General features: G+C 38.1%; 1 protein-coding gene across 3 annotated transcripts in view; it reads left to right on the forward strand.

Moving 5' to 3' along the window:
• rau (RA domain-containing protein rau) overlaps positions 1-14,465 on the forward strand; it is a 40,245-nt gene that overhangs the window by 16,725 nt on the left and 9,055 nt on the right. For 2 of the 3 annotated variants that reach the window (XM_090172230.1, XM_090172232.1), the window contains exons 2-3: positions 11,775-11,840; positions 14,115-14,292. In XM_090172230.1, coding sequence (XP_090028356.1) covers positions 11,775-11,840; positions 14,115-14,292 — 244 coding nt within the window. The remainder of the gene's footprint in view (positions 1-11,774; positions 11,841-14,114; positions 14,293-14,465) is intronic. The other variant, XM_090172231.1, reaches the window with a different exon arrangement.

The following is a 14,465-nucleotide window of genomic DNA, read 5'->3' on the forward strand; positions in this document are numbered from 1 at the left end:
TTTGGCCCATAAAATCACTTCTCCTCCGGCGTCGTGCGCTCCGTGGGTTAATCTAGAATATTTTGGCCGACCCCCGATGGCAAAATGCGTAATTCGCGCTCGCTTGAGAGTCGAAATCTTGTTTAGCAGAAGTGAAATTGACCCCCTGTCAGAGAATCATCCACCAGATGTTCCAGGCGGAATTATAGCGCCGCGTTCTTAAGCAGTCGGGGTCATAGAACGCGAGTAACGCTACTTATATCGTCTCCGTTAAGATATATCTATCCATTAAGATGTAAATATTATTCGCCGCTCGTACATTTAAAATTACGCTGGTGAAACTCGAGTTATACGTAAGCCATTAATTTTGCAATGCCGATAGAGATTTAGTTAAACAGGTTTTAACCCCATGATCACTCTTCGAAAGCGAGTAGACGAACCACTCGGTAACGACGGAATAAACCTTGACCTTAAGACTCAAACACGCGCGATTCAAATAATATGGCAATTGCGGTGAATAAGACGAATGGTAAAAAGCGCAAATTATTTCTCAAAATCACCATCCACATTTTTATTTCTTTATTATACTAAATAAAGTTTCGTAGATAAGAACATTCTAAAAGCGGAAGATATATTAGTCCACCTATTATACAAAATTAAATTCCAGACGAGCTAAGAATAAACTTTAAGCTTTGTTTTGAAAATAGTCTTAAGGCTCATTTTCATGCTCGCTGGTAGCGGATAAAAATCATCAAAATTCGCATCCGCCACTCGCAAGCGTGAAAATAAAGCTAAAATATCTGTTTGAAACAGATCGACGCGGAAAGTCAAAAAGTGTGTAGCGGAAGCGGATTTTGTCGATTTTTACTCGCTACCAGCGAGCATGAAAATGGAGCTTTAGTCTAGGCATCAAAAACAAGCAGTGTAAGATTTGGTCGTAAATAATTTATCTTTCGAATTAAGTACTCCCAAAATAAAATGAAATGAAACTTCAAAATAATCATAGATAATTAATAAATTTATTTATTTATCGAACTTCCAACGTATCAGATCATTTATTAAACAACTTAATTCCGAAAAAGAGGGAGAAATTTTAGATTTAAAAATAAAGACGAAAGCAAAGAAGCGTAACGTTCATTGTGAGATATGAGGAAAATGGCGAATTTCGTTGGTCACAAAACACGCGTCTTTTCTTCCCAAAAGCTCGCTTAGAGAAGCGTTTCTGCCCTTCGAATACGCTGAAAAATAGCGACTGCAAGGAGCAGAAATGATAGAGAAGGCTTTTCTTTCGCGTGAGAAAAGAACGTTTATCGCGAAGGCCGAAGAATCTGGGAAAACAAATTATTTCTCTTTTTTTATTGTCTTTTTCTGCATCCGTGTCAGAGCGACCCATTCAACGTTTTCCCGTTCCTTTCAAATATTTGTTTTTTTTTTATTTTTAATAATAATAATACACGCCTCGGGTAAACACAAATACAACTTTAAAAATTGTCAAATATGCTATTTCAACGAAAAGTATAAATAAAAACGAAATAAGTAAATTGAAATTCAGTCGTTAGAATCAAAGTCTCGTTTCTATGGCATTTCGGTAATCAAAGCCATTCATCGAGTTCATGTTTTAAAATCCAATTCATCTTCCAAATTGGACGCGAGAATTTGATATAAAAATAATATCGAAGGAACCTAAATAAGAAATATTATTTTGAAGAGGAAAAATGTATTCGGGGTGGAAGGGGCGGCTTTTGATGGATGGAAAACGCTGACTTAATTGCGTTACGACTTTCACGGAGGCCGGATTCGTTTGCCATCCGAATCTCGATGTCCCCTTTGATAATGTAAATGCATTGATCGGGAGAAAGTCGCCCTTTTAAGCGAAAGCGCGCCGAAGTATCGCGTTTCACGGCGTATCTTATTCGCTGACTTTCTCTGACAATCTTCGAGGGCTCACCGTTTACGAGACTGTAAGGCGCCATCCCGTTTTAGCTATCGCGTGCCAAAGATCGCGCCCTTTTCAAATCGCTCCCATAAATTAAGATTCAATTTTTTCCCCTATCAAAACTGAACTGAATGACGACGGATTTTATGAAAATTACCCGTGTCTAAGATACGCGAATAAAAGAAGGATGGATAGTTTATAGAGCCCCGAAGGTCACGAATCTCAAATTTTGTTTTGGAAAGCAAACATTCGCGTTTTCCCACGTTGTTACCACTCCGAAAAACTCATCATCCAATTGTACGTCCTTATTTCTTTAGCATTTACGCGCTGAAACAAATCTGATAAATTACCTAATTGTTTGCAAATAAATTAGTTGGCCCCACGAACCGTCGACCGACAGCGACAAACAGTCATCGCGTCGATTCCGTTTTCGTTTAGAATAGGGAAAGAACAAAAGTCTAGTATCTGTCCAAGTTTGCGGTGGATCTCGCGTACAAAGTAGATTGCGAGTGACGACCAGGAAGCCCCGAACGTATTTCGAAGGAAACCAGAAATTGCTAATGGAAAAGATTAAACGATGAGCAGAAGCAAAAGTGAAGCCAAGGAAATAAATTTCCCCTTTACTGGAAAGTTAGGAAGCTTTCCGCTATTAAGTTATCAATCGATTTTCGTCAGTTTGTCGGGGGGTACACGAGGAGATCGGAAGTCCTCCCAGATGGTTCCAGGGACGCCAAAAAGAGCGCCTCCGCGGGTTGCCCAAAATCTGGGCCGCCTTTCCGGAGCCGAGCACTCCCCCCGTGACCCCGCGCGTTCCTTCTGGGGTCAGGGTGAATATATCGCTCGACGGACCATCGGTTTCGCAACAATGGTCATTTTTGTCTCGAAGCGACATTAGGGGAAGTTTTTTTTTCTTTTCGAACGAGAAGACAATTCGTCTTCGGTGGCCAGTTCATCTCGTCGCGGAAAAAGGTTGCGTCGGGATATTTTCCCTTCGATGGACTAGTATCTTTTAAGGTGTCGCCGATGCTGAGCGGGGAAAATCAGTTTCGTTTTGAAATATTACATACAGAGCCACTTAATAAATTAATTCGCTATTTGGTTTCGGGTCAATAAATAGGTTCTATCCGCGGGTCTTCGTGATATTTTTGCTTAGAATTTCTACGACGAAAGTTGTTAAAAATAGCGCAGGGCCCCCACTCAAATCTTAAATTTTTTGATAGAAAAAATAGGATTATTTTTCCAAAAATATAGGACTTTATAGGACTATTTTTACAAAATTATATTTAATTTACTAACTTTATGCATTTAAAAACCAAATCTATATTTAGATAAATAAATCTTTTTAAAAAATAGAAACTATTTAACCATTTTATCACCAAAATATACTAGTAGCTAACCATGTTAACAATAACAAAAGTATAGACAAGAACGACTTGGTATAGGAATTTATCCTATAGCTAAATCTAGCAAGTTAACTGACATTGTGAGTGGCTGGATTTGAAATGGACCAAATACCAAAATTATAGGATTTTATAGGACTTTTGGATTATTTTGCTAAAAATATAGGATGTTATAGGACATTTTTGAAAATATAGGATCTTATCGGAATTATAGGACCTCTGGGGGCCCTGATAGCGTCGTTAAAACCGAGTATTTTATTTATTATTTTAAGATGCTTTTAATAAATTAGTCCATCAGTCGCGATGTTTACGTACCTAGCTTCTATACGCCAAAGGAATTGTGGAAGCGCGCTTTCAAAACGTTTTCGGAGACCCATAAAGTCGAAACGTAAAATCTTTATTTTGGTAATAAGCGCTGGCTACTCCGTTGCTTTATATATAACGTTGTAGCTACTTATGGATAAAATTGCTCTCTAAAGGAAAGGTCGTAAGGCCATAAAACGACAGTGATTTTAAAGCGGCGACATAAATTCTTACTTTTTATAGAGCGACCATAGACGACCACGATACAAAGAAGAATTTTAAGATCTTTAAACAATGGAGATCCTTTTTCTTATCAGAAAAAACAACCGCGTTTAAAGTGATGTATGATATAAATAGATAAAGCATCGGGTAAGCCATTGAGCAAATCAAACAAATAGTCGGTACAAATGAATATTTAACTTACTGAAATGTAATATACTATTTATATTATATTTATTTATAACTCATTCCAACGCGGAACAAATATTAAAAGTTTTTTTATAGCTTCATTATGTAAAGGCTGTAATTGTTATACGGTTTATTATTTTCAATAAAATTTTCTGTTTTAATCAGTGATTGGAATAAAGCAAAATCGACCCGCCATAGACGAATATCACTCCAAAGTGGTACAACGCAACCATTATTTTTTTCTCGTAAAGGAAAAATTTGCCTCCCCAAAAAATGGCGGCTAAAGTTACTACTATACTATACTACACTACTTAATACTTGGGGTACAACAATTGTTTTTGGCAGTACAGTCCAGCCAGTGAGTGGGGGGCATTGTTAGTGCACGCGTGACCTCTAGCGTGACTTTCCCGGGCGGCTCCCGAAAGCGGTGCTGGGAGCGGCATTGCGAGGCCCGGATGCGAGGGCGCATTCATTAGGCGGCCACATTGCCCCGTCTGTTCCAAGTTGTTATCACTTTTTCCGTTGAAAGATCTGCAGAGACCCTCTCCTCGAGTATTATTGTTTATCTAATTTTAGCCGTCTTTCTCCAGATATTTACAATACGAATACGTTTTCCAGCGAAATTAAACTAGCAGTCAGAGTTAAGCGTAATTATTGAATTTGCGGAAAGAAGCTAGATTTTTCCCACGTTTCGCGCGTCGATGACCGATAGTAATTGTTCGTCATTTTTTCCCGCGTACAGAAGCGTAATGAATAATAATTATTGAAAGAAACGATCGATCATCACGCTGACAGCCGTACATATTTACGAAACTCCGCGTATTAATCACGCTTAACTCAAAGTATGGCTCATAAATACGAGGTTGCGGATAATATCGTAAAACTATTTCAAGCAACTCATTTACCTTTAAGCGAAAGAATTTTCGATACGAACCAAATAAATTAGCCGCGTTCACACTAGACACTTAGGAAACGTTTTAAAACGGTTTCGAAATATCAAATTTTAAAATTTTGGTGTCGAATGTATTTATCGTATGGCTATTAATACAGTTGACTCCGAAATTATTGAATTTTATCTTTCGAAACCGTTTCAAAATGTTTCCAAAGTGTGTAGTGTGAACGCGGCTAAAGTAACACGCTATTCTGATTCCGAACGTTTTTCATTGTAAGAGTGATTTAAATAAAAACATTAATAATTTTTGAGGAAATGTAATAAAACGTTTAGAGTCAGAATCAATAGGCCTTTCCATAAAGTCGCTACGACTGTCCAGCTTGTTCTAGAAATTGCGCAGTCACACCTAGGGACGAGTTTATTAGTTCTCTTTATGGGGAGAGCTGAGGAAGCATTGTAGAAGTGAAGAAAAAAACCGTAAACAAGAGGGTCACGTTAATTTATAGAAAGGCCTATTGACGGTACCGCAAATGTAATCTTTGAAAAACATTCGCCTGTCTAATTAAGCTAGGACTACTGTATCTAATGAGGTTGATTTCGGTTAACTAGAAATTAAAATTAGTTTCGTAATTCCACGAGTCAGTTTTTTCAATATAGGCGCTGCATTGGCCGATATCTCTTGGTCCAGCTACCCTTTAATGACTTCATTGCGAAAGAATAAACGAAATGAATGGAATATATCGCCTTCCACGCCAAGACACGGCCACGCCAGAAAGAATGGCCCCTTATTAGGGCCAACGCGTATTGTTCGGATTTTTCTATTAATTAAATTAGAACAAGCGCGGCTATAGCTAAAGGTAACGTTCTTAATTTTTCTCAAAATCTCCTATTGTTTCATTCGCATATACACTCTAAAATCGGAGCGATTTCTCTCGGAAAAAGGACATTTTTTCAGCGACAATTTGAAGTAGTCCCCCGAAACATATTTTGTCAGCGAAAAAAAGTCATCTAAAAATGAAGTCGAAGATTTATCGTACAAGTCCGTAATAATAGCGCGTTTCTGAGGCGGTTTTTTGGACATTTTTCCCCCCTTCGTCCAGAAATTTCCATTGTGAGTCGTTTCTTATTGTTAAGCGTCCGCAGCGACATTCCTGGATACGCGTGATTGCTTCCCACTTTTGATAGGCCGTCTCACGCGGCCCTTCTTCGCTGTAGCTACGGGGCTCTTTACCTCCTCGTATTTACTCTGCCTCCAAGTTCTACGGTTATTGCCACCAACTCCTCGTCTTAGGACCAAGTACTTCGCCTATTCCATTCGCCGAGAACCGATGAAGTTTGACCGCTCTGACGATTTAAGTACCAATCTTCAAAAACAAAAGGACCCTATTTTCGTCACACAATATTTTCTATATTTTGAATAGGCGATATTATAAAGTCAGATATGCTTGCTCAACTTGTTAAAATGGGATAACGAAATAGTACAGTTAAAGCCTACGGATGAATTCATAGGCTCTTTGGTGGGAAAGCTAATGGAAGCATAGTGGAAGGTAGCCTTTCCCATCAAAACAAGAAGGCCACGTTACTTTATTATATCACCTATTGAACCGCGATATATTTTTATTTGCTTTAGGATTAAATTTTAAAAAAGTACCAATGAAGAAAAACTTTTGTAATTGCCCGATTTCAAAATTACGTTTTTGCGCGTGACAGTACCTTTACATTATGAGGTATAGCAGGCTTATTTACCAGCGTTTATACCCTAACATGGCAACGTATTTTCACGCGCAAAATGAATTTTAAGATCCCCCAATTTACACTCTTTTAAGAAGTCGGCCATTTCATTACGTCGCGTGCACTTGACCGCGTGAAGCGGCCTGGCATGCACTATTTGAAATCAGACCTGTAATAAAATGGCAGCTCTCATAAAATAAGGAGTATTACTTTAGTATTACTTTAGTTCGACAGAATCTCGTGCGCATTAGCCATTAGCGCGTTTCTTTCATTTTAAAAGATTTCAGCTTTTTAAAACGCCTCTCGCTTCAAGCTTTGTCGAATTTGAATGTAATTTCCACGCGTATACGAATAAGAAAAAAGAGCAATCTTTTTATTTGTAAGTTACCGAGGAATTAAGCCCCATTTTCATGCTCGCTGGTAGCGGATAAAAATCGTCAAAATTCGCCTCTGCCACTCGCAAGCGTGAAAATAAAGCTAAAATATCTGTTTGTAACAGATCGACGCGGAAAGTGAATAAGTGTATAGCTGAAGCGGATTTTGACGATTTTTACCCGCTACCAGAGAGCATGAAAATGGGGCTTAAAGCCCAGGAACCAGAACAGCGAGACTTTAGGCACAAATCTAGCAAAATGAAATCGAGAAAAAAACCATGCTTATGAACTGTAATAATCATCCAGATTATAATAAGAAATTGAGAATTAAGGAATCGTAAGAAAAAATTTAAAATTAATAGCAATATCGCCATGAAAGTTTTTTCGACAAATAATTTCACGATAAATTACATTCGCAAAGTAAATTACGCGTGGATTGAAACAGAAACGTGCTAAAAGCAGCGAGAATATCGACTTCAGTTAATCGCCAGAAACATTAAGCTCGCGATAAAACGCGTGAAGCAGATAGGCGTTTCGTACAGGCGGTTGGAAGCTTACTTTTAACGGTCGAGAGCGTAATTACAAAAAATATATCATCAAGAAAGGAAAGGAAATTGCGAGTGGATGGAATAAACGCGCAAATATTTTAATTTTCCTTAGATTAGTCGAAAAATTAATGAACAGCGGAATACAGAGCTTTTGGTTCTACTTTCTGGAACGACGCTAAGAAGCCTAATCTTCATTTTACCGACTGGTGACTTAATTTTGCTTTTGGAATGTCGCGTGTTTGCGACTTTGGAATACGTTTTCTCGAACATAAAAGGGTTAGCCAAGCCTATCAATGTCTTTCACGGGACCGTTGGCTCCCGCGTGAAGACTCGTCTTTGTTTCGCGGATGAAATCGGACCAATAATGGATGGAAAACCACTCACTCGATGACTCGTGGTCGCATTATTCTAGGAATTTCACCGATTCCTTTATCATTTTTGAACTAACTTGACCCCTAGCGTTTGGGACATTCAAGGACGGTAAAAATAAAGTCATCAAAGTTGAATATTCTATCGAGGACACCGCTTTTTGTTCGCGGATGGCGTTTTTTCACCTGTAAAGATTTCGCTGATAAGTAGCCCAGTCCTATGGACAACCTGAATTTTAGATTAGAGATTGTACATCTGAAGACTAACTAACTTAACGAACAACAAAAACAAAATTGTTTAATAAATTCATCAAAAAATTGAAAAACAAAGATTAGTGATATTTGAACACACCGATTTTCTATCATTTTTGCATCACTAACTGCTTTTAACTAAATCTTGTAGTAATGCTATTTAAAGTTATACTTTAGTGATGCAAAGAATAAATAAAAAATAAATTAATTTATTGCAATTTATTTAACATTTCTAATATTAGGAGTAATATAATTGTATGTTATCTTTGGAAAGGATTTTGTGATAATAAAATAAAGCAAATTAGTGAAAAAAGTGGGTTTATTAGTATTCATTATGATAGTAATTGCCCAGAAACAAAAAAATTCCCCAACTAATTTCAGTTCGAGACCAGCGAAACTAAAGTTTTATCTCATGCTATAGGATAAAATAAATATCTGAGGGTGAATGAAGTTTAAACTTCCCGCGAATCCCATAAGGTGGTCGAGTGCAAAGAAAAGAAGCGTCATGCACTGTGAGAAGGTCTTTAGTTCTGGGTTGACACTTGATATAGGCGCAGTAGCGGTAGTAGGAACTAGGAAGGAGCCTACTAAATCGATTGGGTCATTAGCGAACAATGAAGGAAAAGAAAAAAAACGCAACAAAAGATGGGGGTCATATAAACCTGGCGGATATGAGGGTGCCCCGACGCAGAAGCGAAGGAAATAACATATAGAAATAACTCTTTGATTTGGCTAGGAGGACCTCTTGGAAGATCGCCAACTGGCAAACGCGTCATCTTAGCAACTCTTTCGGAGCTGAGTAAATAACGACTATATCTAGTCGACAGCGCTACCAAAGGCGCTTCCAGGGCATTATACGTATCGGGATAATTTGACGGTATCTTTGCCTTTCCGCGCTGTGCCCGGTGACGTGGGACTACAACGAGGCTTGTTACCACTCACTCGCTCACGCGGCTAATCTTTGGCGAGAAAGGAAAATATATATCTCGCCTACAAAGAGAGGAAGAATTATGGTGATGACATTCGGCGAGGACATTTTTTCGTGCTCACTAAATCACCCTTTTTACGAGGATCCGCCTCTCATCACCGTGTTACTCTCTATGACAAACAAACTCAGCCCGCGAATCGCGCGGTAATTAGGAAAAGTAGCCTAAAAACACTTACTCCACTGCAGGCGGCTATTAAAGTAACGGAACTAAATTCCTGTAGCTTCGACTGAAACATAACGAAGCTCTCTTTCATTTAAATATAAAATAACAATATTTTATTAAAAATGAAGTATTTTAAATAAATTTTGTAATACATAATATTAATAAGTTTATGTTAGCATTTATAAGATACCTTTTAAATTTAAATAAAAAATAATAAAAACTGTGTTTTTAAGTATAGGATTTTTAATAATTTTATTACCCAGTATTATTGAATTTAATTGCAATTTACAAATGTACTCCTTATTTTAAAAAATCCGGGAGCATCCGTGAAATACAACGTTATTAGATTTGAAAGAACAGCGTGAAGAATATGGCAGTTTGAACCTTCGATGCAATTAACGAAAGGAAATAAAACCCAGTTTGAACTCGTAATCCGAACCAGCTCATTCTCTAATAAAAGATTATTATCCAAAAATACGAGTTTCGACAAGGGCGGCGGTTGAACGAGAACCATATTGGTCCGGCGCGTCTAGGAAAGAGAGGATGGCACTTCCACCCGCTCGCTTCTCGACGACCCTTATTCCCGCCTTTCTAATCAAGCATGAGAAAATAGGAAACGGATGTCGTCCAGAATTGAACATTTCCTCTTTAAGCTTGATGACATCTCCGGTATAGTCTCGACTCTTTATATATCGGCCAATCACAATTCGATATTCCAGTCCATCATTGCCGTCTAGCCAATTTTCCTATACGAGAGAATGTAACGAAAAGCCGATGGATGGAATGGAATGGTGGGAGCCAGTAGGACCCCTTCAAAAACCAATTGTTCGCGTCCCATCATTACGGAGACGATAGGATGTTCGTTGTGAAATTGAATTGACGGGCTTACGTTTCCTCGTCGCTCAAAACGAACGAAGAGAAGCTAATATCGTTCTATTATACGGCTTTCGACAATCTCGGAAATAACGCCGATATATTTGCACTGACAAGTCCTTTATGTAGGAGTACAAAGAAATTGCTTAAACGGTTTGACAACGCTCCAAAATCCGAGTTATTTGCTCGATCATAATATAATAGCTGGGTTAAGCGCGAGATAGAAAACGCGTCGCCAGAACATCTAGGGTAAATAGTTTGCCCACGACAAAGCTACGATTTCACTCCTACCCGTTCGCCGTACGCGATTTCTAGCGCGAGCTTTACCTATCAAATATTTGGCTCCGAGCGACAAGGCCACTCTAACTCGGTCGATTTCCCGTAAAATAATAATATATAATATTATATAATGTAATATAATGTAATATAATAATTGGAAAATACGAAGTATACTATACACATACACTTGTAAAATCTTCAATTAATAAAAACATAATAATTCGATTTATATGCTAAAATTAAAAAAAATAAGAAAAAAAGTTCTTAACGAAAACGTCTTTACAAAGCATTATTTATTAAACAGTCACGAGAATTGGCAGTTCGGCTAAAAAAAAACGTTGAGCCATCTATTGTTTAATTGCTGTACTTTTTTTATATACTTAACGTGGCCAACCTGATGATCCCTTAAGGGCTAATTTGGAATACGTAAATAATTAATGACTTCGAAAAGAAAACGCTCGAAAGATATTCTCCGAACGCGCACCGCCGTTCAATTCTTCGTAAGCTCAATTTTAGAAGAGGAGAAATAAACTAAAATAAAATTTTGGGCTTGTGAAAGAAATTATATAAATTATACGTAACGGGAAACGAGGTTACTGCCCATGGAGAAAGTGTTTCTACTAGCAAATTCACTCATTTGTCTTCATTTAGAATTTAATTTAGTTTTGGAACTCTTACAATATTTAAAATACTTAATACGTGGTTATAACGGAATCGCGTAATTACGTTATCCATGAAGGGAGAATAGAATAAATAAAAAAATTGTCTTCAAAGACTCGCTACGATTGTTTTTAAGGTAACTATAGCGCCAATCACCCCTAGCTTCTGTTAAACCTGGTGTGAAAAATGTTAAATTCGTGTATCCACCTTAAAGGGAATATAACCTCAGGTATATGGTGTGGAACACCAACGTTTGCAACTCTGGCCGCACTTGCCTTTGGCTTTAAAAATGTTTGGCGCCACTGTACAGGGTAATTTGAAAAATTGAAGGGGTCTTCCATAAAGATTGCTTTGCAGGTTATATACCCTTTAAATATAGAAGTTCAAAATCCAATTACCATATATTAGTTTTACGCGTATATCAGTAGATGTTTTAAGGGTTTTCGGTATATCAGTAGACGCTTTAAGGGTTTTCGGTATATCAGTAGTTGCCTAAATGTCTTTTGCTTATAATTTTTTCTAACCTTTACTAATCATTTCTCTTTTTTGGTGCATCTTTTTCTAATCTCTGGTTATCTTGGTGGTTTTGGGCTCTTAATATTCCTTGCACTCTAACAAAGTTGCGTCTAAACCCGACACTTAGTCCTCACATCATTGTAAACAGAAATGACAGAGTAGTGGTCAAGGTAAGAGAGCATGTTTCTGAAATGTCCCGCTAAAATGTATTTGCACGTTGCAGCTTCGCGATAAGTAGTCAAATTTGAAACCAAAGCGCCATTTCTAAATTATCCGTAAAGAACGCAAACTTTGCAGTTTAAAGCCTCGATGAGAATGAGGTGAGATATAAAGGGCCTCTATTCAGAAACTGTTATTTAGAAGTAGCTTCCATATCGTTAAAGCATTCTTCGTAACGTTTTCAGCAGTAAAGCCTATAATCATCTAAAATAAAACGAAGCTAGAGCTATTGTCAAGTTTATAGCGCCTTCACGAACCATCTTCGCCATCATTAGAAATTCTAAATATTAATACAGGTGTATAAAAAAAATGCTAGATTAAAACATTTTCTTATAAGGCTAAAGGCTTCGTAGAAACGAAATTCCTGAAGATGGTTTATAAACTTTGGGTGAGTCTCTTAGAAAAGAGACGTTCACGCGACGGTCTCAAGGTCGGATGACTTCCGTTTCCGCCGTGTAGGTAGTGTTAGATAAACTTGGGTGGGTCCTCCCTGATGCGCCTAAGGCCTGGACGTTGGTTAATAGAGAAAATAACGTTTTATTATAAAGGAAAAAAGGAGACGGGAATGAAATAGTTGTAGCTACGGACAAAGGGAGGCGGGTCAAACGCGCCGCTCTAAACGAGCGAGACGCCACGGGGTCGAAATGACTTTCTGCTTTGGAAAACGGGCGGGGAATGAAATTAGTGGGATAAAAGCTGCCGAATCCAATTGAAAGTAATTAATGAGTTACGGGGGCCCATCGTTACAGTTATACGCGTTCTGTCACAGGCTGACAGTTACGGAATCATTGCGCATTGAAAGGCGTTTTCCGACCATACACAATCTCATCTGTACTGAGGATATTTGAAACGCTGTCTGGAATTTGAAATCTACAAGATATCTACAAAACCCGCTTTACGATAACCCTACATAAGTCACGTTATCAAGCCTAATTAATTGCCCAAATCATATGGAAACGAACGTGTGCGACTTAAAGACTAAAATCGTAGCGTTAGCAATAAACAAACCGAAATACGTCACGGAAAATATTAATTTTTAATTCGTTAATTGGTAGAAATAAAAGAAACGGGAACCGGAAATCTTAATCTACGCTCATTTATTAAATCTAATTGCGATAAGATTAGACTTCGAATCGTACCTAAGCCCCGAAGCGTTTAGCCTTCCAGCCATTCTACGTACACTGCCTAGTTATTTAACAAAAGTCGAGCCCCCGAGGAAACCAAAAATGCCATCACGAACTATGATAATCTTAGTAAATACCAATCAATTAGGTTGAGAGTTATAAAAAGCGCGCGTATCTGCCTTCTTCGAGATATAACGCGCCTCTGGAATGAAGCGACTAGACGAGACCCACCGGAAACACGTCGCTGCTACATGGCCATCGGAAGTGCCCTTTTTTTAACTGACTCTCTTCTACGATTATACTTCAAAATATACGATAAAAGAATTACATTTTTGTGCTTTCCAGTTTCGTAAAAATATCGGAGAAGAAACTGCGGTTTCTTCATTAGTTAAGTCAACTGGAAAATATAATTTTTGAAATCAAAAGGAATGCGTTACCAACTTCCTTCTTCGCGGTAGCACCTGATTCTCTAGCGTATACGCGCTATCAAGAACGCATAGAGGTACTAAGAACTATGAACCTTAACATTGTCCCCTGCTGCCATGATCTTTTGATTTCAGAAGCAATCTAAGCAGTCGACGGTTCTCTCTCTACGTAAAAATCCATTACACCAAGGCCTAAGTTAGGGTTAAGCCATCGGCAAAGTATAACTTCATGGCCCCAAAATTTAAGTCTTTCATAGTTCTTGGCGCTATAAATAAACATCCACAGCGCACTCTGGTATTCATTTACGCGCGCTCTCGCTACAGAATGTAAACCGAGAACTTACGCGTTTCACAGTTCCGCTCCCTAATTATTTCGTCATTCAATTTAAGAAGAAACTAAAACGATATTTTTGGTAGCGTATCGTCACGGGGTTTTAATTCCGTGACCCCCGACGGAATTAGTTAAATTCCCGTGACAGTGTTTTCGTTTGCTTGTCGTATTTAGACTGAACAACGTTCATTCGCGGTTTTCCAAGTGGTAATGGCCAAGTGTACTAGACACTAGGATCGACAGACTAAATTTAGACTTATTTACGTACTTTGTTTACGGTTGTTGCTATAATTAAATTTATTGTTTTTGCCTATATTAATATCTTTATTTTTTTTATTTCGCCAGGTGGTAGTCAAGATCTACGCTCGCGTCTTGTGCGCCGACATGGAGTACAAGACACTCTCCATATCTCAGAGTACAAGCAGCCGAGAAGTCATTAAACTGTTGCTCAATAAGTTTCGTATGAAACACCGAGATCCCAATCTATTCTACTTAACTATGGAGGTCTGGGTCAAGAAAACAGGTAATCATCTCGACAACTCTTACGACTGTAAAGCCACCGTAGAACCGCGAAAGGTATAATGCCCCGGGAACTGTATCATTATTTCGAGAAGATTCGAATGCTAATTATACGGTATAGGTATTTTCATCACTTGAATGGATACCACATGAATAACCCATATATATATATACAAC

The sequence above is a fragment of the Leiobunum rupestre genome, chromosome 4 (assembly GCF_980474605.1).
Source record: "Leiobunum rupestre chromosome 4, qqLeiRupe1.1.hap1, whole genome shotgun sequence".
NCBI lineage: Eukaryota > Metazoa > Arthropoda > Arachnida > Opiliones > Sclerosomatidae > Leiobunum > Leiobunum rupestre.